Below are 24544 nucleotides of genomic sequence, written 5' to 3'. Positions count from 1 at the left end.
ATGGGGCCATGCGAGTGCCCATTGCAGTGCCGTGTACCTGTAGATAGTGTTCACCAAGGAAGGAAAAATTGTTCTTCGTTAGTATAAGTCTCATGAGGGTGCCAACATCACTGATGGGAGGAGTCGTGTGTCCTGCCTTGGCCAGAGCCAAGGAGCAAGCACGAACACCCTCCTCATGGGGGATGTTGGTGTACAGAGATGAGACGTCGAAAGTCCCAATGATGGCCGTGCTGGGAATCTGGTCCTTGATTCCTTCAAGCTTGCGTAGGAAGTCTGGGGTGTCGTGAATGTATGACGAAATCTGTGGGACAAGGGGTTTGAGAAAACTGTCAATGAACAGGGAGATGCGTTCCGTGGGTGAGCCATTACCGGAGATGATGGGTCTACCGGGGTTGCCAGCCTTGTGAATCTTGGGTAGAAGGTAAAATCTGGCAGTCCTACAATCAGAGGGAGAAAGAAATTTGTGAGCTTTCTTGGACAACTGGTCACGTGATCGCATATCGTCAAGTACCTGTTGTATATCTCGACAGAAAGTGCCTGTGGGGTCAGAGTCAAGGCGGGTATAGTTAGTGCGATTATCCAACTGACGGTGGGCCTCGTCAATGTACTGCTGACGATCCATGATGACCACAGCTGAACCTTTATCTGCTGGCTTGATGATGATGTCGGTGCGAGAGCGCAAGGAGTTGAGAGCCAGGCGCTCCTCTCTGGGGAGATTATCATGAGTCCTGTGGGGGAAGTTGTCCGGGTTAGTGACTTGGGAATTTATAACTTGAACGTATGTCTCTATGGCTGGCACACGATTCTTGGGGGGTACCCATGAACTCTTGACTCGAAAAGGCTCTGGCTCATTATTATGAATGTTATATCTTAAAGATAATCCTCTGTAATTTTTCGAAACCTGAGAAATTTATCAAACTTGTTGGTGGGCAATGTTCTTACCAAGATATTGGATGAAGAAAGACGGAAAACTTAACATATTACTTCATGTATCGACTCCTGTCCATGGTTCCCTCTAAATGTCACACTTTTGTAACCGTTAGTGTGGACAGACCCTTTTACTAGTCAGTATGAAAAACCTATACCTAGACTCGATTGAATATTTAATGTGCTCTTAAGAATGGTTTGGGGCTAGGCCTAAACAGACCGCTATGTATACACGTTCACACCAGAATACGCACTGGAGTAAATAATAATAATTTGGGAGGCTAATCATCCTTACTCGCAGCTGGTATGCTGAATTGCGAAGGACGCGGCTACAACGTGGTCAGGCCGCTGGCACGTAAAGGCGCCTATGGCTGCCGGCCACATCGACCCATATGACCACGGAGCACAGCCTGAGATCGAAAGTGTTTGATTTTTCCGAAGGGAGGAAAACCGGAGGGCCCGGAGAAAAACCCACGTGGCACAGGAGAGAACCAACGCACAACTCTACTCACATGCGATCCGCGGCCAGGATTCGAACCGTGGTCACCTTGGTGAGAGGCGAGCGCTTTACGCACAAGCCACCCATGCCACTCGGGGTTAAATGCGATTGTGTATTTACCGTGCACCGTTCTAAAAGGTTATATGACTCGCCCAACTACTATAGTGATATTTAAACGAACCGGAATGTTGTAGATTTGACTTACGATGGCAGTTAATTTTAGGGAAATTTTGGGGTGAGCGACGATGAAGACGACAAAACACAACACGAAAATAGAGCTTGTACACTGCGAGGTACCGTGAATGCATTACTTGTACCATTATTACATTTCTTGAATTACTAATTGAATTTCTTGCATCAGTCATTGAATTTCCTGCATTACTAATTGATTTTCTCGTATTACTAATTAATTTTCATTACTAATCACTTCAGAAATAAATCAAATAAGACACTTTTTTCAGGACTAATTATAATACGTCAAAATGACCCATACATGACAAACTATCAATAAGACACTGCGCATGACTATTATTTTTAGTCAATTGACTGAATAAACTTTTCAGTGAGAGTGCGATGTCGGCAAACTCCCTGGTGCTGGATGCAAATCTTGTACAAGAATTCAGACACAGTGGGTACGTTTTGAGGATGACTTCGACGATGTCCTTCCTCTTGCTGTACGTGAAATCACTGTAACAAACCCTACTTCAGAGGCTATAACTATACAGCAGACTAGGGAACCATATCCTTCAGACCCGCTTTTGCTGGACAAGGATAAGAGTCCACCGACTAGAACCAACGAAGTCCCCAATTTGACACAAGTAATTATGGCGCGTCCTACTGACCGGCGTTTGTCGGACGGGACTATTTTTACAAAATACACTAACGAACAACAAACTCATGCAATTGCAATTAAAGGATCCAGACCTAAAACACATACTAAAATGGATAGAAACATCTGTTAGACCGGCACAGAGGGAGTTGCAAATATTATCACCTATTGTAAAGTTGTTTAGACGAATGCTCCTCTTCTTGAAATCAATGATGGTGTACTACACTATAAACTGGGTAGAAGATCAAACACCCAGGTTACTTTACATAGTTTCAACCGCCATAAAGAAAGTCCTTATGCTCAGTCATGATTCAAAAATGGCTTGACATCCAGGAATCACCAGAACGATTAAAGAAATTAAACAGACATGTTTTGGTACAAAAACACCTTTATTGCAGGGGCCCCGGCCGAGCGTGTTCATTTAGACATTTTGGGGCCCGTTCACACCAACTAAATATAGCAGTCGGTACATCTTAATATGTTAATCTGTCAATAATCTAAATGGATTGAAGCTTACCCATTACCATATCAAAAAGCCGAATCTTTCCCAAGGGCTCAAAAGATAACTCTGTTTCTCAGTTCGGTTGTCCTCTTCAAATCCATACTGATCAGGATGCAAACTTCACTGGCTCTTTTGTTTCGAGCAAGAATACGCATTATTATACATAAAACATGTAGAAACGGACACAGACTTCGAATTGTTTTCCTGTCACACATTTTAGTGCCTGCGCATGAGAGGCTGAGGAATTGTTATCATCACCATCATCGTTACTCCATCATCTTCATCATCACCATTTTCATCGGAGGAAATTGAAGTTTTCAACGATGGCTGAAGTCGACCTGCAAAGAATACTGACAGAGATAGAGAAGCGACGAGTGAGGTGCAGAAAGCAGGAGTCGGCCGCCCCGGAAGAATCCCTGCAGATGATGCGAGACATGTATGCGGAATGGATTAATAACGACTATGACAAGGTAAGACACAAAATAAAGTATTCCTTGACAAGTTTGTGGTGGCTCCACAACTGCAAAACAGTTACAATCTATATAATTATGTCTCTGTGAAGGTTCCTGCTTTTGTGACAACTGGGAACAACCCTTTTCACTGCGGCCATGATGAGTCGCCTTTTTTTAAATGGCTGCCATGCCCCTAAAAAGGGTGAACTCCCGATGCAGCGTAGTGTAAACGAGTCCTGTTTATTACGTCACGCTTTACTATGTTTTGTTTGCTGCCCCCAACGACGACTTTTACACAAATTCCACGTTCGAGTCGAAACAGGACCTGAAAAACAGCTTTCAAGTACCCTTTGTACTCATTTCCTGACAGTAGTCGTTTTTATTTCATCACACCTTAGGCTACATATACCCGAAAAATGACGGAAATGTCTTCGAGCATTGCACAACCTCTTTAACATGATGGTCCGGATTCGACGCATGAGGGCGCGCGTTATACTGTACGGACGTACGTATGCGCTATGCGTGGATTTACTGTAGTCACGGACTGAGCGCAACCCAGACTCTGGCCAAGTCTAGAGCGCATACGGCTATAGTTGTTATGCTGACATAATGTCTCCGCTTAAAAAGGATTGATAAATTACAAATTCCGACAAAGGCTAAATAGATAAATTGTGGGGTGAGAACTCGCTGCATGCATACGCAGTCTCCCCTTAGGTCCTCCCGCGGTCTCGGCAGTTTGTAAATGCCCAAAGTCATCAAGGCCTTATAGCGATGTGTACAACACGAGCTCCTACGGCCATCCGATTTCTGGATGTGTCCCTGTGTTCCGACAACTCTATGGTCTAGCATAGCACTAATGGATTGAACGACATAAGACAATGTCACAATACATAGCCATTTTGCTCCACCTAACAATTGCTAGTTATTTCTTTGGTGTTATATTTTCCCATGTTGTTATAACAAGCCTGATAGAATATGGAATACACTGCAAGTGGCTGTATACCTATATGCATATCTATTTTATACAGGACATGGAAGTTCTTGGTTTCAAAAGCCCATTCGAATTAGCGGAGACAATATCACTCTTCATCAGCGACAAAAACAGCCGAGTACTGGACTGCGCATCCGGGACGGGCCTCTTGGGTCTAGAGGTAATAACCTTAATTAAACCCTGTCTGTCTGTCGGCCGGTCTGTCGGTCGTCTGTTTGTCTGTATGTGTGTCGTGGTGTCTGCGGTATGTCGTACTGTGAAGCATCGAGTAAGGACAGGAGTCAAATCGAGGATTACCTCGATTAGAAAACGTGTACAAAACCAATGAGAGCTGTTGCGAAAAAGTTGAGTGTAAACAATTAAAGGATCGTGATGGTCCGGGTGTGTGTCTAAATAATGTTATGTGTTTGTTTTTATTAGAACGCGAAGCGTGGTTTTGTGTAATAATAAAGAAGTGTCCTTAATTGCTCAAGCGCAATTCCAGATACATTGTGTGCACTCTGGTAATTTAAAGACCTTTACCTGTGACGTCATACCAAGGGGCAACCGACAGTCAACTCGAAGATTTAGGCATCTTTTGCATGTTATATTGCCCACATTTTGACACAGCGGTTTATGTCACCACTTTGGCATCACTCACATTTAAGATACACATGGAGTGTAAAAGAGAACAGTTTGCTAAAAGTTGCAAACATCTGACAACAGCATCCAATTTTAAGCAAAATGTAGGATATCTACTCCATGATCAATCTACATTGTGCAGTTTGTGCATAATAATGGATTGTAGGCCTATTGGCCAGCGTATATATATTTTTTTCACGTTATTATCGATGTCCTTGTCGATTTCATGTTCATTGCATCTGGCCTACACGACACGACAGCATTAGTTTGCAGCTTCCCCCCCCCCCGAATTTTTCTTCTAGATTTGTCCCCTTGTTTCCATGTATGTACGCACCATAAATATTTCCAAAAGCTAAAATTTCATTCACGTTCAATGGCAGCTTAAGAAACGCGGGTACATTCGCATAGATGCTCTGGATGCCTCTAAGGAATCCTTAGATTACAGCCGAGGGAAGCAAGTGTATACCAACTACTTCTGCGAGTACCTGGGACATAATCGCCTACCCATTGAGAATGGTAACGTTCAGAAAAGATGACTCTTTCCGAGTTCTTTTTAATGCTTTTTCCAGCCAGCAATTATGTGCTGCAACTGTTTGGAATCCTCCCCTGCATGGTCCTTGTTTTCTCTCCAGCCTATGATCTGTCCTGTTTCAAGAGGCATGTTAATTCATACCTTCAGTTTCTCTTGTAGCTCTGTACGTTGACTGGCTTTTAGCAACTACAACGAGACATCGTGGTAAAAGAAAAATAATCGGCTCACGTTAATAGAACATTAAGTTTCAAATTCAGAATTCTTTGCTGCCCTACAATAATCCAATTCACGCATATGTTCTACCACCCTGTTTTTGTTTGTTTGTTGGGTTCTTGGGGTGTTTGTTTGTTTGTTTTTGGGGTGTTTGTTTGTTTGTTTGTTTTGACGGTCATATATATTTCTCTTGGTAGGTACTTATGACGCAATCTGTATGAGCGCTGCTTTTGGTAACACCCATGTACGCCCCGACTGCTTCTCGGAGTTACTTCGCATAACCAAACCAGGTCAGTGGGTTGGAGAGATAAGAGACTAGTCTCTAGTGTTCTATAAAATTTGGACTCCTATTAAATCTGGTCTCTTGTACCCTCACAGTGGCCTGTCACTGTTCTAATTATCTTCACTTAGGCATTCGCAATACAACCAAGGAGTCCGTATTTCATACAGTCCAAATTTCATACTACACCGGTATTTACGAAATTTACTCAAAGTATCAAGGTATTAACAAGACATGTCACGCCTCGTAAAGCTGATGCCTGAGCATACACAACATTATATTGATGCAGCATTGCTATTGGGCCGGAATTAGTCCCTTCCTTGGCATAACGGGTCATCTTCTTTGCTACTTTGGGCCAAGGTGAGACCTTAGCCAGTCTAAATCACAAGTGACGGTCAGGACTCTAGGCTGGCCCTTTGCGACCAGTAAAAAAGAACACCAGCCTTTTGTCTTGATATTAATGCCTGATTCTCTATAAACAATTTTGCTTTTATACAGGAGGCTACGTAATTTTCAACGTGCGTGCAGAGAACCTCATCCTCGATGAATGCTGCAAAAGTGGCAAGCTGGATGACGTCATCCACAAAATGGCAGCCAAAGGAAAGGTTGAATTTCTGGAGAAAAAGCGGCATGTGTACATGCAGTGCGAACAAAACGGCAATACAGAGTACTGCTATGCCTTTGTGCTGAGGGTGATTGGAAATAAGTGAACATTTTGTTGAGTTCGATGACATGAAGTTTACACATAACATTTTGCATAAATTGAAAGACATACTTTTTAGTTAAAATGTTTGTATAAGAGTGCATTTTGCTTAACATTTATAATTAAGTAAATGGGACACCCGGAGACATTTTCAAGGATTGCATTTATTACATGGCTCATTTCTTATTTACCCTGATTTATTTGCTTAGGTGCTGATGGCTGTATTTTGGGTTGAACTCCTTAAGGGATTAAAAGGTTTGGTGAGGGTTCTTATTTATGTGGTTTAATATCTTGATTTGTTTTTGTAAACACCCGACTTTATGATAAGTTATGAGATTTGACACGTTTATTCCAGAATCATCGAGTTACGATGCTGAAGCTTTCTCTTAAGTTACTCATGCTCAGTTTTTCGACCTTATGTATGTAACGTTTTTTAAACAAACATTTAAAACAATTAGTTGGCAAAATCTCTTTGCTGTCAGCAAATCGTGCTTCCGTCGGCAACAAATCCGCACGGAGTAGCGCGACCCTTTTTTTCAAACAGTGTCGAAGACCATTGGGCTGGTCGGACAGCCGTGTGCTCGAGTCCATCGCTGACCATCCCCTCCATGGTTTTGCTTGATTGTTTTGCTCCATGGTTTTGCTTGCTATACCCCCTGCGGTTCTGACTTGACTTACCTGAATGTTTTGGCATGTCCCCCCCCCCCCTTCTGATTTCTGGACCCGCCCATGGGTCGAGCTTTCTATGACAGTGTTGTGACCAATGTCATTTCGCCTCGAACCGAAATCCCATGGTAACTCTGTTCTACAGATATTTCGATATGGAAATTGTTCCACCACCAGTTTGTTTGACATGGTTCCTCCTGTCAGGGTGTTTGAGCGTGCAGCCAGGCTCTCTGCTTCCTCTCATCCATACACTCTAGCTGTGCTCAGATGTAGAACAAAGAGCTACTATAATCAGGCATGCAAGTTGTTCCATCAGTTTGTTTGACTTGGTTCCTCCTGTCAGGGTGTTTGAGCATGCAACCAGGCTCTCTGCTTCCTCTCATCCATGCACTCTAGCTGTGCCGAGATGTAGAACCAAGAGCTACTATAATCAGGCATGCAAGTTGTTCCACCAGTTTGTTTGACTTGGTTCCTCCTGTCAGGGTGTGTGAGCGTGCAACCAGGCTCTCTGCTTCCTCTCACCCATACACTCTAGCTGTGCCGAGATGTAGAACCAAGAGCTACTATAATCAGGCATGCAAGTTGTTCCATCAGTTTGTTTGACTTGGTTCCTCCTGTCAGGGTGTTTGAGCGTGCAACCAGGCTCTCTGCTTCCTCTCATGCATACACTCTAGCTGTGCCGAGATGTAGAACCAAGAGCTACTATAATCAGGCATGCAAGTTGTTCCACCAGTTTGTTTGACATGGTTCCTCCTGTCAGGGTGTTTGAGCGTGCAGCCAGGCTCTCTGCTTCCTCTCCCCCATACACTCTAGCTGTGCACTCTTGCTCAACTCCTACCTTCAGCTTTCCTGATTTTTTTCTCTTTTCATCATATTACTTCTCTTTTCAAAGCCCTTTGCCAAGAGTGGCTTTTGTAGCCATGATGCTTGTGGCGATATTCCATTAAAAAATAGCATTCATTAAGGATATCATTTTCTCAGAACACGAACACGCACCAGTTTTTGAGTATAGCAATGTAGCGGTTTCATTTTCCAAGAAAGTCGATAATGTCGATAGCAGCGTGTTAGCACCGTCCAGACGGTTATTGCACTATAGTCCGAAGGTTCGATAGTTTGAAGGTCCTTTAGTCCGAAGGTTCAATAGTCCGAAGGTTTGATAGTCCGAAGGTTCGATAGTCCGAAGGGCCCATTAGTCCGAAAATAGAATAAGGTTAATTAATCCGAAGGTTCGATAGTCCAAATAGACGATAGGGTTCGATAGTCCAAATCGACAATAAAGTTCGATAGTCCGAATAGATGATCAGGTTCGATAGTCCGAATATACGGTAGGGTTTGAAAGTCCGTATTGACAATAAGGTTCGATAGTCCGAATTGAGAATAAGGTTCGATAGTCCGAATGGGCAATCGTCAGAATGACACTTCGGACTATCGGACCTTACTGCTGATTCGGACTATCGGACCTTATTGTCGATTCGGACTATCAAACCTTATTGTCGATTAGGACTATCTGACCTTATAGTCTTTTCAACTATCGAACCTTATTGTCAATTAGGAATAATGAACCTTCAGACTACTGAACCTTATTTTCGTTTCGGACTATTGAACCTTCAGACTGTTTAACCTTATTCTAAATTCGGACTACTGAACCTTCGGATAAATGAACCTGCGGATTAATGAACCTTCGGATTAATGAACCTTCGGACTATTGCATCAAATGTTCGGATTCACAAACCTTATTTCATTTACGGACTAACGAACCCCCCCCCCCCCCCTTATGGACATTTTGTGCATTCGGACTATCGAACCTTCGGACTAAAGAACCTTCGGACTATCGGACCTTCGGACTATCAGGCGGCCCCCGTCCAGACATGCTCCTCCAAGACGGAACGTGGTTGTGTTGCTTTCTCACGTACATTTACAAGTACGTTCATTCATTCATTGGACATAGGCATTTGCCCGTGGTCTCCTCCTAGATCCTCAAATTGTACACAGCTGGAATCACTGGCTCCGCTTCCACCACAGCCCGTCTTTCCAGTGCTGCTGCTTTCAGTTCGTGGAATTTTGTATGACTCAAGATCCTGGTTCGTGTACGGTGTATATCGTTGCTCTATGGGTATAGCTAGGTAGCAATTCCAAACATCCCCGATGTTTATTCTCAGTGTGATGATAAGTTGCAAAGCCTGTATAAAAACAAGCCAAAAGTGCCTTTGTTGGTAAACCTCTTTACTCCAAATCTTTCAATGGCCAGCTGGTATTGAAGGTTATTCTTGAGTTCTTCTTGCCAACTCCTTTTTAAGCTCCTGAATTCTTGCCTGCATCAGCTGTGCATGTGTGTCCCGGTTACACCTCTATGTTCCGACACCCCTATGTTCCGACAACCCTATGTTCCGACAACTCATCCTATGTTCCGACATCCCTATATTCCGACACCCCTAGGTCCCGACACGCCTATGTTCCGACGGCACATATTCTTATCTATATCCCTATCCCTCACCCTAACCCTAACCTCACCCTAACCCTAATCCTAACCGGGAGTACCACAATCATGTGTGCAGGTTTTCGGAACAAAGGGGTGTCGGAACATAGAGCAGTCACCGTATGTTCCCATCGTGGTCTTCATCTCGATACAGAAACGAGCTTGTAGGCCCTCATGGGGAATCAGTACATTTCATACTTGGATGCGCTCAACCTATGTAACTTGGATGCACTAGATAGCAGAAGAGTAGGACATTGCATAAAATTTGCTAAAGCACTTGGTACTAATTCAAGAGCAACTCACTTACTCCCACCTACGAGGCTAGCAAGTCATGGTAGGAACTTAAGGAACAGTTACCACATAACTCAACTCCCTATTAGAACCAAGCGCTTCCAACAAAGTCCAATTCCTACCGCCTTAACATTTTAAATGCCGGCTCTGTGTGATTTTATTGTGCGCAATGTTGTTTTTTTAGGAGGGGGGGGGCTGCATGTTGTCCCTCCTTTCTTGAATAGTTCTGTCTCCCTGGTTATGTGATGTTTGTTTATGTACAGTTTTAATGTATTGCCTGCCTAGTATTTTACTCTAACTCTAACTCTTACTCTAAAACAATTAAAACTTACTGAAGTTTTAATAGTTTTTAGAATTAATTGTTTATAATGTAATTGTCTTTTGGAATTTGGTCCTCCGGGCCAAGATCTGAGACAAATAAACGAAATTGAATGAATGAATGAATGAATGAATTTTTATGGCAACCAAGTTTGTCAACTCTGTGAATCAGCACACTAGTAAATGAAGACAATGGAAATGCTTATTACATGCAAGAAAACTACTGACTGAGGTTTTACGTAGCTCAGATTTGAATGAGGTTAGAGAAGTCATGGTTTTGAACTGTACATGCAAATTAGTCCATATGATTGTATCAGTTACAGCAAAGCTAGAGGCATAACATTCTTTTTTTCGCAAAGGAATCTTCAGTGTCATGTCATTGGATAGTGTCGTTTCACCGTGGTGTGAATAGATCTGTGATATACAAATACGTCACAAATTGGCGTTCGCTTCCGCTTTCGCGCCGAAGATGAACCGGCCTTTACAGGGAATGCTATTGAATTGATGCCAATCTCTTTTTTAACTTGAGTGTAAGTTCATCATGTTGGGAGAGACTTCATCATGTAACATAATAACTTAGACAGATCGTTATTTTGCCCTGAAGGCTAAGATCACCGATCTGTCGATTTCCAAGTCTTAAGTCCAACACTGATACATTTTGAAGGTTCAGATTATACTTTATCCCCACTTTCCGTTTAGTGTCTAATTTCATTAATTGTAAGTTTGATGTTCCTTGATTCGTAAGATTATATTTTAATTACTTTATTTTGTTTACTCGGGGCAAATGCAAGGATGGTGGTCCCAAGAACAGTTTTGAAGGAAACCTCAAGTTTTGATTTATTTCTATATTAATACTATTTCAACCTTTTTGTAAATTGTGTAAATAGCCCCCCAAAAAACATTTCTGTATTTATTTATTTAACATTTTTAACTTTTACATTTCGATTTAAAGTCTAAACATTATTTCACTTTATTTACCCATGCCAGTGGAAGACCTGACAACATGTATTTATCTTCGTCTTGCAGAAATCGAATAAAATGGCAAGCAGAAGCAGATTGCCGTTTCCCTCAATACTCTTTGTTTAAAACAACTCGTCACATTCACTTTGGTGGCTTAAATCATTGGCCAGCTGCTCGTGGTACGTATTGAATTTCAGAGTGGCCTTTGGTCCACCTTTTCCATCCACAAAAGCTCTCACCTGCACAGACGAAAAAAAATCAAATTTCCTTTTCTTAACAACACTTCTGTATAATTTCGCAAAGAAATCTTATAGCGCGAAACGTTTGTTGAGTTAGGATCCAATCACATGGTTCATGGCCCGTACAGTCCCATACAATACTTTTACCTGTTTCTGCTGTAAAAAAATATAATCATTGTTGAAATTCTGCCCGAAACAGAAATACAAGACAAAACTAGATTTATGTTTGTGGACTTAGGGCATTTTGTTATTGACAGTTTATGTCATGCTATAGACTGATAGGACATAGGCCTACATGTGCAGTAGAAAGATGTGCAGTTCTGAAGATAGCCACTGTTGCAATGCAACATCAATGTTGCATTATTGACAAAGGCATTAAAATATACATACCAAGTTACAACCAAATCGGACTAAAAGTTTGGTAGATATAGACCTTAGAAAAATGCACCTTTAACGTGATGTCACATAAAATGTAATGACGTCATCATGACGTCACTTCAATTTGTATCTATAACACATCTCGGTCTAGGTACGTACCAACTTTCAACTCAATCTGAATTTTAGTTCTGTAGAGATAGGCCTTCAAAATATGCACCTTTAATGTGATGTCATGTGACTCGCCATCGTCATAACTCATGATGACGTCAATATTCGGCACACATCTGCAGGTGCTGGTCTAAATGTGTGCCAAGTAAAAAGGAAATCGGATTGATGTTACTGCCCAATTTCCATGCACAATAAAAACGTGTACAAGTGATATGGGAATAGTCTGAAAAAGAAAAAAAAATCTGAACAAAAACAAAGTTGTTTCGGCAAATGTGCCGAAACAGCCAATAATTCTTGAATTCGAAAACAAATCACCACATCTCCCCCCCCCCCTTTTTCTTCACATTGGCCTGTGGCCAGTTCTGTCTCATTTTGACCGAACGCCTCATATACATGTATACGCGCTCACACGGTTTGGAAAGGGATGTTGTGTTAGGTACGAGTGAACCCCTAACATAGGAGTTCGCACACCTTAGACAAATTCGGGAATATCAAATGTGATGACTGTCCACTCACTTGGCACCCTGGCATTGTGCAAGCTATTGTGCAAGGTTACTGATGGATTATCTCAACAAAGCTAATGCATAGCTTTCGTCATCATTGAAGAGGGCATGCGTGAAAAGGGATAGCGGGTCCGAATAGATCTAAAGATCAACACTGTATTTTAATTTGGTACACCTGTTTGAACGAGTCGATTCGCTCTAAGCTTGTCCCTAAATCATATCTCGAAATATATAATTCACTGCACGCTGCGGTATCCAAACTTACCTGTGCCGTGAAATTTGAGAACTCTTCGAGATGTCTTAGCTCCTTACTGTAAACCTTAGTCTTCTGTAAGCAAGAGAATACATTTAAAGCATCTGAAATATTGTTTTGGTTCAGTGGTTTGTCTGGGTTGGGTTGGGTTGGGTTGGGTGGGTATGGCTGGGATCGGTCTAGCCTTGGTCAATGCTCTCGTCGTTATTCGTCCCGTACGCGGTCAATCGTCGGCATATATCCTCACGCACTAAGCACATGCATGTAAAAATACAGCGCGAACAGCGACCTCATGCGGCCACTATTTTTTTATGCAAATCAGTTGGGGACGATCTCGAGCCTTGGTTCAATCGTCAGCAAAAGCTTATGTTTTTCTTTATTTTGCGCTGGATTTCTAGCGCACGACCTCGTATGCGAATAAGTGTAGGCGGGGCTAATATGTGGAGTGTCCAATCACACCTTGGTATATCCGGACGTCATCAAATTATCTGCAGCTATTCGCCTTTTGCGGACGTGACATGAACCACAGTTTTTGTGCATTGGTGCCGTGTGCAGAGACACACAACGTGTACGTGTGTGGATTATGTACGGTGCCACGTTTCACTATGCAAGTTTCCACGCAACGATCGACCAATAAGAAAACGACATTTAAGGTCAGCTAAGGCTATTAACATAATGAGCACCACCCCCAAAACCTCACATGGACGATTGAACAAAGGCTCTCGATCGTCCCCAACTGATTTGCATATAAAAATATTGGCCGCGTGAGGTCGCTGTTCGCGCTGTATTTTTACATGCATGTGCATAGCGCGTGAGGATATACATGTACATGTATGCCGACGATTGACCGCGTACGGGACGAATAACGACGAGAGCATTGACCAAGGCTAGGATCGGTCTTGTGAGTGGGTTGGGCTGGGATGGATTGGGTTGGGTTGGGTTGGGTATGGCTGGAATGGATCGGGTTGGGTTGGGTTGGGGTGGATTGGGTTGGGTTGGGTTGGGTTGGGTGGGTATGGCTGGGATCGGTCTGGTGAGTTGGGTTGGGGTGGATTGGGTTGGGTTGGGTATGGCTGGGATGGATCGGGTTGGGTTGGGTTGGGTATGGCTGGGATGGATCGGGTTGGGTTGGGTTGGGGTGGATTGGGTTGGTTGGTTGGGTAAGGCTGAATTTGGGATTGGGTTTAGCTCGTCTAGGTTGGGTTTGGAGGGTTGATTGGGTTGATTTAGCATTTTTTTTACTAGATTGACTAGATTTCGAAATTCCTGCAATACTTAATTGGGGATTTGGTGATGAAGGATTGATTACCTTATAATATGGAATCTGCTCGGCCAAATTGCTGCTAGATTTGCCATAGCGCAACTCATAGTCGGTGATTCTACCGTTTACTTGAATGGGAGGAGTCCAAGACAAGACCGCTGTGTACTGACCGGTGTCCCCCTGATCAGACAATGAAGGCGCTACACAGTCCACTTGGAAATCTAGGGGAACCCCCGATATCTCCACACCTGTAAGGAAATACAAAATTACAACGAACATCGTGTTAGGTGAATGGGACACTTAAGTATCGGGTATGGTACTGTTCTGTTCGCACCAAGAATACCCTATTTTAAGTATGTTGCGGCCATTGAAAAAAAGTGGAAATACTGCCAACAATTGTATACGTTGTAAGGGCTATAAAATATCAACTAAACCGTTGTTCAACCTTTACATTTCTCTAAACCTTGGATTTCCACTAAGGTTTTCAACCAGGATTTAAAAAAAAAATCAAGATTGTGTGTTATTTATTTTGAATATCCTGAATATATCTATATATCTATATGTATAAATATTTAAATATCGAAGCATATTACGACGGTGAAGGGTACAAAAGTAACATTGGGTATAACTTTCTATTTGCATCATCAGGGCCTAAACCATCCTTTAAAGACAAATATTTATATCATTCCAGGTTCAACTTACTTTGTGTCCTGCAGAACTCCCTGTCGCCAGTTTCCAGATAGCAATCTGAAAACATGAAATGTGTTTATACAGCTGTAAAGTATTATGATTAATTTCAAAGCATGCACTTGGCTGATGTTTTAAATACATGCGCTCTTTTCCTACTGGTAAGCTAACGACCGTATCCCAGACAAGGGCGGATCCAGGAGGGGGGCAAAGGGGGCCATGCCCCCCCCCCCAAAAAAAAAACGAAACCAATTTTTTTTTTTTTTTTATGTGACATCGCAATAAAGGCAGGCAATGAGTACACCACCATCTTTTCCTCAAAAAACATTGGTTAAAGTGGTCAGAAATTGCCTCAGATCGCACCACAGAGCATCTAGAATCCAAAAAAATTTCGGGGCCCTTACGGGCCCCGAACCCCACGCCGAAATTTTTTTGACCCACTTTTTGGGGGGAACAAATTTTTTTTTGGCCCCCCCCAAAAAAATTGTGTTCTGGATCCGCCCTTGATCCCAGAAGATTGAATTTATGACGAGACTATTAAACTATATGGTCGTCAGTGGTATGAAGCAGTTTTGCGAAGTATTATAGCTCGAGAAGGTGATCGACTCTGCCTGTTCCACAGGAAAGCCAGAAAGGCAGAGTTTCCCCCGAGAGGCCTGTGTTGCTCATGGCAAGCGTTGGCGTTTGACTGCCAATCAACCGCTTTGAAGATGAGGCAGTTGATTTGATATTAAAACAGCTGCAAAAGCGTATTAATTTAGCTTAGGGATTAGAAGAAGATGAGCTACAACAGTCATGTGCGACGTACGCGTGCAATGCGACGTTGGATTCAAATCTTGCTCATGGAGCAGATTTGTACTCATCTTAATTACGTCTGGCTTAAAATTGGTGTCTCTCGACGACTGTTTGGATGTAATCAGATGACAGTTGTAAAACCAATGGCATTAACTGTTTCCAAACTAAAGGAATGGGTATACCGATAATTTTCACATCTTAATCGCCCACATTCAGATTTGGGCTCCAATTACAATACACTGGCGAAGCAGCCTTGACAAACATATCAGCAACTGCAGCTGTGCAAAAATGCCTAGATATATGCTTATTTTCCTTAGACAATACACAGCACAGTAGTTCTAAAAAAAAATCGTTATCTTCGTTAGTAGCGGCAGCTGCATAGGAATACCAGACATGAAGCGAATAGGTATGAAACGCAACATCAGCAATAGCAGCTGCACAGCAAGTCGAACTTTACAAAGACAACAATGGGGGATATCTTATGGATAATAATCTGCGAAACGACGTAAAGAATGCAGCAACTCGACCCACCTGGCGATTCCTGCTGCTTGAAAGCCTCTATGGATGTGCGTTTGGACCTCGCCTCGTCGATAGCCGACACCTAATACATAAAAACCAAATACACACAAACAAACAAACAATCAAAACAAAACTAACAAACAACGCAACAACCCAACAAAACAAACTGACTTTAACGCTGAATATTTTTTTTTCAAAACAATCGGCAATAATCAACTCAGACATTTGTCAAGATAATTAATATACCTAGGAAATGATAACGTCAGTGTCTGATTTACATGTGTGCATTGTCGTCATCACCGTATCGTGTAAACAAAGCGTGACGTCATAATGTCTCAGTTTTATTGTAGTGGCGGCCCATTTTTTGTTGGCCAGGACAGTGGATGGAAGTTTACTAATTTAGTGGTGGTAAAAAAAATTATTTACTTTTTCATGTTAAACTCTTTCTAGATTAACCCTGAATTGAACCTTCTTCTTACCCCAAAGAAATATTTGTATCCAAAACGGAGACCAGTGAATAAGTATGATTCGTCTTCCTGTGGTCAAATAAATACAAACTTATGGGGTGAATTACGAACGAAAAAGTTTAGATGGAATTACCAAGGCTCAAAATCTATTTCTAAGAATCTAATTATATTTTATTATTTATTTATCTATTTACTTTTTGTGGGTGGTTGGGGAAGGGGAGGGGAGGGGAGGAAGGAAGTGTTTTTGTTCCGGCTTTTCATCAACAAACAAACAAAATTAATATCAACGACATTATAGCATTACAAGCGGTAAATTTAACCTTTTTAAAGGGAATATACATCATTTGCTTTTGCTGTAATTTTCAGAAATGGATGGAATTGGGGGGTTGGAAATATATAGCAAATGTAGTTACACTGACTTTTTTGAGGTTTTGGGTTCGAAAATGCTATAAAAAACAAGAAAAACAATCATTTTCCTGTAGTCTGGTTCCCTGACTCCATTTAAGAAGAAACAGAGCAGTTTACATATATTGGGGAGTTGAAAGGTCAGGGAACCAGTCTAGCTGGCTTGTACCCGTTCATAGGTGTGTAATCGATTACAAACAAGTGCGATGGTCAACTGGGGCCAGTATTTGAAAAAAGCCAGTTTTTTCCAACGCTGATCGGCCGATCAGCGTTGGAAATTGATACAAAAATACCACTTTTCTTGAAAATGACAGTATACCAGGTGCCATGATGTTACAGGATGCTTTACACTGTCATTCACTAACAGTCCAGCAAGGTATTTCAAAATGATTTGGTAGTTTTATTTTATGATGTTTGCAAATGTTGTATTTTCCCTTTAAGTTTCTTCTAAGTGAACTACCACAAAGGATCCGCTGAACGGATATGGTTATCCGCGCAAAAAAAACAAAAAACAAATTTAGGTGCAAACCAATCGTAAGAAATTTCTTTTCCATGTTTTTTTCAATCGCTTTCGCATTTCAGTGGCTATACCTATAAGAAAGTATTCTAGCTAAACTTAGCGGAGTAAAGACAAAGTGCACTTTCCTAATACGCAAGGTCAAATTATGAAGGAAGGGTCAGTTGAACTTGGATGAAAGTGTTTGCAAACGGAAGATGAAACAATGCAAATTAATGAAGGGTTCCTACCGTCTCCAGAAATCCAGCCAGGGAGCAATTTAAGAGAGAAAGTTGCTCTTTGATCTGGCTTAGTGCGCCTCTAACTGCATATCCTCCGAAATCTGCAAGAACATTTTCTAATCTATTTGTTACGCATTCTTACATTTTCTGAAGATGTTGAGATTTTTTCCACATAGACTTTGTGCGTTAAGGCGAGGTTAGAGGGCAATGTTTTTGCATCGGTTGCAGGCATGAGCAATCATAAATGCACTGATTATTACTTAATGAGACAACACCATATGAGATACCTCCTGCAAAGGATAATGTCTTTTATGTTTGTTGTCGGTTTAGCCCTCACATTAAAAAAAAAAAACCAGCATTGCACGGGTATCTGTTGAGCGCAATCCAATTAGAAGAGGTGAAACCACAGCTCCTTAGAAACCTCAACGCGCATAAAAACTCGCACTATTATGCATGAAACTCGCACGGAATGCAAGCATTATGGTCCAAATTGTGGATGGGGTTTCTTATTGGCCTATTTTGAATTAGGAACAGAATAGTGCCCTAAACGATCAGCTATTGCTGGATGGGTTACCCTCATTGAGATGGTTTTAAATAAATAAATACATATTTTCTATCTTTTATTGTATTAAATCAATAATTTCCGTTGAAGTAGATCTCATCTTTTTGTATTTTTTTTGTCTCGTAGATTCGGAGAACTCTCAAAAGGAATCATTGTCCGATACCTATTATGTAGACCCTGAGGAACGACTATACTGCAGAAAACGCCTGCCTTTAAAAATGCAATCGTTCAACATACACAAAAACAATAACAACGGAACGAGGACAGTACCACTAATGTCTTGACGCCTCTGCCACGTGACGTTTGCCACGAGTTCCCATTGGCTGCCACCGTCTTCAGATGGTATCTGTCGAGTCTGAAAATCCACTTCGATCGTTCGAGGCAGAATTACTGAAAAGATCGTTGACAGATATGAGCAATATAGTCCAAAGGGATTTTTTTTTAAATCAAATAAACTCTATATAGGATCCCTGTGATAGTATATTTCACATCCACAGTTACAATGCAAAGTGTGATTTTGTTCAAAAAGATCAAAAGTTCAATAACTTAACCATCAACGTTAAATAAGTCCAAGTTTGTTTGACACTTTGATTTCGGTTTAAACAGCGCTCCAATCAGCCGTTACCCTCCCCACTTTACGAACGAAAAATTTGGACAACCCCAAAAACCAAAAATATCCCAATCTACTTACCAGGCATGATAAGACGCTTCTGAAAATGATTTGGCATTGGTTGACGTCTTTACATTTTAAGACTTAAAAGTGCTGTATAAAGTTACCTTGGTGGAAGCAAAAACCTGCCATACATGGGGAAGGTAGAATAATTAGAAACAGAACTAGGTCACTGAAGAATGCCCTCATGCTGAATCTAGCTGCCAGTGTGTCCTGAAAGTACAAAGTAATTGGAAATGTAAGATTAGATGACTCTGTTTTTCAAAAGTCTTTTAGGTAAACTTGATCCCCTCGATAAATTGCGCAGAGCGACACGAATCTTCTAGATTAGAGAATCGATTAATTTAGCCGGCAACAAATCTAAGAGGCGAACCTGTCTGCCATGCACGTGTTTACGTAGGCTTACGAGTACAATGCGCGCTGCTCTCTTCATGCCAAACGGGGATGACAGATGCAATCGATGAAATCGATGAAAACGACGGACTGAGGGAATCCGCATCGAGCGGGGCTTTCTTGGAAGATAAATTCTGATACTTCAGGCTTGCCGCCTGGGCGAACCGAAGATGCGATTTGATTTTGCGGCCGGTCAAACCATTGTAATATGAACCGTAAGCATATTTTGACTGTCTGTTGAAAACTTCATCCCCTAACTTCCTTAATTACAGACGAACCTGTCCAGTTATCTCCTTAATGATTACATTCTTCAAGTTGAAGCTGCACTCAAGAGGGTTTAATGAAACATAGGTAGATGTAGTTAAAACGCAGGAATTTAAGATTTTAACAATTTAACCCTGAGACTTTACTGAATGATTTAAAAGCAAGGGAAAACAATCCCAGTGAGGGATAACAGGTGGGACGATTGAGATAACAACATCCTTTAAACTTATCAGTCATGTCAAAGATGAGTGATTCACTTGCGCATAAAGCCTGGAGTCACATTCTTCAAAGTGCAATTGTCGAATATTTTCCACAATTGAAATTCTCTGTAAATACATCAGCTCGTGCTTGATCACAGCTGGCATCAAAGAGTGGAAAGTAAGATGTCCAAAGCCAAGTTTTTGTTCTGGAACGTGTGGGACAACCTTGCACGAAATGTCATCTTCTGGTACCGGTCTCTGTATACTGAAATATAATCCGCTTTGGAAAAACCTGCTGGTGTCTGACACGAAAAAGAGGTGTCGTCTTCGAAATTTCAGCTAGCCATTTGTTCAAATAAAACAACTCGTTATCGGAAAATACATAAAGGCATAGATGATCATTTGCATTTGCTCCAAAAGTAACCCAGCGATTTTGTGTTTATCAACAATCAAAAGCCCAGTTCATACTCGGCACGAAAGCGAAGGCGAACGCGAATTTGTGACGTCAGGGAGGGTTTTCACGCTGCGAATTCGTAAAGTTGAACACATTTCAACTCCGGCGAATTTCGCAGCGAATACTCCCCAGACGTCATTCGCTTTCGCGCCGAGTATGAACCAGGCTTTACTTGGATTAAAGACCGTAGTGGTACCATACACCCCGTGAAATTATTTTGTCTGAGTTATATTGGCGAAATCGTGTTTCGTGATCAAAAGGTCTTGCATAGTTTTGCATTACTTTTTGGCAAAAAGTGTAGTATTCGCTGAGATGAAACTTCAACAGGTAAAGTTTTGAACCTACTTAAATGGTGTTTATATTATTGGAAACGAATAATATGCATGAAAAGCAAAATGACCCTATTTGGCTTTAAAGGTCTCAACAAAGTTCATTAGGTTTGATGTTCCCCTCACAAATTCCAGTTTAATTGATACAATAATCAATACATTGTTGGTCATCTTGTTTGTCATCTTGGAAACAAATTGTTAATTCAGCTAGTGTATGTATCTTGTTCTATTTCCGGCGATGCCCTGGGAAATTTCCAGGTTAAGTGATACAAGAATCAATGCTCTGTTCATCTTCTTAACCAAATTTGGAGAGAAAACAAAATAGCAAGTACTTCAGCTGGAGCGTCTTCATTTATTCAGAGTTGTGCAAATGGAAGTGTATTTTTCCAGGGGCTTCTTTCTGTAAGGCACTAGACAAGAGAATCATCCCTGGAGAGGATTTCGATTTTTAGGACACCCCTAATACTTATCAGCTTGTTATGCAGTTCAGGCTGCGAAACTAAAGACATGATTTTACATTAAGAGCTGAATCCATAAAATATGCCTTTGGATATTTGGACGGTGCCATCTGAAATAATCCCGTGTAAGTTTAGAAGGCTTTATTCCTATGTACAGGAGATTTATCCGATTCCATTCTCACATGAGGCTGAAAAGAAGATTCTGCCTGTTGGAGTTGCCAAAATTGGAGCCGATGGCGGTGGAATGTTTTTGTATTTTTTTTTTATTCTGGTAATTTACATTACTTAGATTGTCACAGTCCTGCTCATTGTTTGTGCGTGACAAGGCAAAGGCATTTTGTCTTAATTCAGCCGTATGTTTGAGGCAGCTCAACAAATCATCATGTCTCTCCATCAGTCCGTACGTTATAGTTAGTTAATTCGTTAGTTATTAACAAACGTTGACATTGTCTATTGCTCCTACATATTTTAATCAATTTTCACAAAACTGTGTCAAAAGCATCAGTAACCCAGCCCCAACATGTCACATGGCCAAACTTTGGGTCATCATGGGGTCAAGGTCAAAATAACTTCAAATTTCAAATAAGTTTAAATGACAACAGTAGCACTGTCAGTCAAGATGTTGGCTTTGGTCAAACAAATATGGTGAACAGGTATTCGTTGGCCTGCAGCTTCCAAGATCCGATCGAGCAGGTTTTAAGAAGTGGAGCATCCAGAAATTTTTGAGGGGGGGTTGGTTCATCAGAAAAAAAATATCAAATGTAGACACTTTTTTCTCCGGACACTTAGCCTCCGAAAATCCATAGTTGGGGGGAGGGGGCTTGTACCATATACCAACGATTCTTAACACTATATATTAGAGAATACTGTACAAATACCCCCTTACCAAGCTGGATCTAATCGTGTGCACAGGCGACATTATTACCAGTATGATTTTTAGGGTGTCAGAACGGGGGGGAGGGGGTCGCATTATTTTGAATGCATTTCTATAAAAAAAAAAAATGCTTGACAGAGCTGGGGGGGGGGGGCTTTGACCTCCAAAACCCCACCCCTGGATCCTCGCCTAGCCACGAGTACGAGTGTGAGTACCAGTATTGGTTTGCGCGTATACGATGAACACAAGAACATTCCTATAGAGTTCGAGCGCAAGTATGACACCTGTACTCGAGTCCGAGTTTGAGTACGAGTGCTTTGACACCGGGGAACATGGCATGTTGTTCAATTTTATAGTATCATTTAGTACCATGGGGATTACCGCGTGAACAAACAATAAGATTACCATATGCTGTTAAAATGAGAAATTAAATTATCCCACATTGCATGATGTGCGTTAGTTTACCAAAACGTTCATACGCTATAATATGAACGTATACCATCGGCTGCAGACTGAACGAAGTAGATGTACGCGTCATTACAGCAAATTATACGTGTACTTTTATAAACAGCATCTTTTTAAATTAAAAACAACCAACGTAGGAAGCTTCTGTAGGCGTTTGTATTTTTGTCGCGGAGTCATTTTGATGATAAATTGCCGAGGTGGATGTCGACAGTAGAAGTATAAGCTGGAGTATTTGGGAGGAGCAATTCCCAACTAATGTATCCTTAGAGTATGAATCGAGGGGGACATGCCTAGACGAGAGTAACCCAACTCATCTTGACACGTTCTTCTAAAAGGTTCATATAACATAGAAATGACTGAAGGGAAACAGGTGTGTTGACGGTTCAACGCCTCTGATAACGCCTAAAACATGAGGAATCTTTCATTGTATAGGGAGTTTGCCACTTTTCTTCACACATTCTTTTCAAGAGCCATATTGAATAGCAATGCCAGGATAGCAGTTCATTTTCCAAGTACTTCAGTGCGTTCGGGTCTACAATATATAAAACATGAAACTATAAACCAAAGTAAGTATTCTCTATTCGAATAAAATGTGACAGGTTGTAGCATTGTAATACCGGTTCATCAATCTTTAGAAATTTGAAAACAAATCGTCTTACCTTTAAAGGAAATTTCAAGTGAATCCGTTCAGAAGAACACCTCGGGTTAATTCGTTTAGAAGACTGAACAAAAGAAGACAAAAACAAACGCAATTGGCCAGAATAGACGAATATTCTGATGTACTTTTACTAATGTTCTTTAAGTGAATGTTCCACTCAAAGTTCTAAAACTAGAATCAGTGTTGTTGTTCTGTCCGCCTCATGTAGGCACGTAGGCCTTGCTTTTGTTTGTGCCGTACTCTGTGTGTTGGTTGTTATCCGAGTGGAGATTGTCCCCGTCGGTCGAGCGGAGGGACGTGCTGCGAGCTGGCTGCCGTTCCCTAATTATTATCTCCAGGTACTTACTGCGCAATCTCACCACGCACGTGTGCATTTTACGCACGCCGTTGCCATCACTCTCCGATCCGTGACGCATCCCGATATGCGGCAGACTTTCGGGAATAAAGGACATTGCACATTAAATGAATTAGGCCTACCTCTTTTTCGGAATGTGTACCAGCGTCATGTTGTTCACGTTCCCGTGTGCTAGTCCAGTGTAAGAATTTACATGATAAATGCTCAACCCTGACGTATTATTTAACAACCAATATTTTGTTCAGAAACGTTTATTTGGCTGTTTTGAACTCATAGAAAAGAAAATCAACCAATTTTGTCCCTGGGAAAAATACGATTTTTAAGCTCTTAAAATGCTCCCGAAATGCCCTCGACCCAATTACTGATACACAAGTAGAAACAATGCTTAGCCAATACAGGTTCATCATAAGGTGGTCAGATTCCAATATGGGCAGTAGAGCATGACAGCTTCAAAAACACATGCATCCGAAACCTATTGCAATATTTTACTTGCAATTACATGACCACAGACTCAGTTATTGCGATACTTTGTAACTTGAAAATTGTTCTCAAAATCCTGCCAATCAACCGAATTGTAAAAACCAAAAAAAAAAAGCCCACAATATTATAATAAATAAAAGGGGGTTGGGGATTGATCGCTGTTTACTCAATTTAAGTTTATTGCTGGTACTGCACATAGTGGCTACTCAAAAGATAGCAACAGTATCGGTAGACTTCCATATGGAGTCTGACGGAGCCTTTAACGTCCTTGTAGTTTGTGCAACATCTGCTTATCTAAAAATAAAGGGTTTTATGGGGTTTGATATTTTGAATGGGAATAATAAAATTCTGCTCTGAGCTAACAAAAGAATGGTTTGTGGCTACACTGTATTTTGTACGAGATACTACTTTTCTGCATTAAGATATGAGATGAAAACTGAGGTACGATTGCCATCAGTTGTGGCGAACAAAAATTGAAAATGGACCGAAAAAAATAGATATAATTATAGAATACTTGTGATTTAGTGGGGGGAAAAAAGAAAAAAAATACAAGTACGGCGTTTGTTTTCTGTGAAAAAAAAACCGCAGGGTGATGGGGCGCGACGCTAGTATTTGGTTGTACGTTGTTTCAGTTCGGTTGTGAATGTCGTGCAATGTTAAAATGGCAGAAATAAGGAATCTCGGATTACTTTATATCAGTTTGAGTATT

General features: G+C 41.3%; 2 protein-coding genes and 1 long non-coding RNA gene across 3 annotated transcripts; 1 reads left to right on the top strand and 2 right to left on the bottom strand.

The window, feature by feature from the left end:
• Positions 1–3021: 3021 nt before the first annotated feature.
• LOC119740336 (demethylmenaquinone methyltransferase-like) lies at positions 3022–6605 on the top strand. The gene is made up of 5 exons (XM_038215599.1): positions 3022–3227; positions 4238–4360; positions 5202–5337; positions 5764–5856; positions 6345–6605. The coding sequence occupies exons 1-5, from the start codon at positions 3081–3083 to the stop codon at positions 6554–6556; spliced, it is 711 nt and encodes a 236-aa protein (XP_038071527.1). The 5' UTR covers positions 3022–3080; the 3' UTR covers positions 6557–6605.
• Positions 6606–11287: 4682 nt separating this feature from the next.
• LOC119740638 lies at positions 11288–18253 on the bottom strand. Its single transcript, XM_038216002.1, has 7 exons — positions 18248–18253; positions 16543–16599; positions 16076–16145; positions 14765–14809; positions 14111–14310; positions 12814–12876; positions 11288–11499 (listed from the first exon to the last, which is right to left on the bottom strand). Exons 1-7 carry the CDS (start codon positions 18251–18253, stop codon positions 11383–11385), a joined length of 558 nt encoding a protein of 185 aa, XP_038071930.1. The 3' UTR covers positions 11288–11382.
• Positions 18254–18511: 258 nt separating this feature from the next.
• On the bottom strand, positions 18512–23246 carry LOC119742156. The gene is made up of 3 exons (XR_005272826.1): positions 23002–23246; positions 19013–19118; positions 18512–18625 (listed from the first exon to the last, which is right to left on the bottom strand). It is a non-coding gene; the product is annotated as an uncharacterized LOC119742156 (long non-coding RNA).
• Positions 23247–24544: the final 1298 nt, after the last annotated feature.

The sequence above is a fragment of the Patiria miniata genome, unplaced genomic scaffold (assembly GCF_015706575.1).
Source record: "Patiria miniata isolate m_02_andy unplaced genomic scaffold, ASM1570657v1 HiC_scaffold_5, whole genome shotgun sequence".
NCBI classification, from domain to species: Eukaryota; Metazoa; Echinodermata; class Asteroidea; order Valvatida; family Asterinidae; genus Patiria; species Patiria miniata.
This window is presented reverse-complemented; position numbering and strand designations above follow the sequence as displayed.

Excerpts from the sequence above, each read along its gene's own strand:
- LOC119740336 (XM_038215599.1), top strand. The coding sequence starts at position 3,081 with ATGGCTGAAGTCGACCTGCAAAGAATACTGACAGAGATAGAGAAGCGA. Across the intron at positions 3,228-4,237 it reads TTAATAACGACTATGACAAG|GACATGGAAGTTCTTGGTTT; the intron begins GTAAGACACAAA and ends TATTTTATACAG. Across the intron at positions 4,361-5,201 it reads CGGGCCTCTTGGGTCTAGAG|CTTAAGAAACGCGGGTACAT; the intron begins GTAATAACCTTA and ends GTTCAATGGCAG.
- LOC119740638 (XM_038216002.1), bottom strand. Across the intron at positions 12,877-14,110 it reads AGCAGATTCCATATTATAAG|AAGACTAAGGTTTACAGTAA; the intron begins GTAATCAATCCT and ends TCTTGCTTACAG. Across the intron at positions 11,500-12,813 it reads TCTCAAATTTCACGGCACAG|GTGAGAGCTTTTGTGGATGG; the intron begins GTAAGTTTGGAT and ends TCGTCTGTGCAG.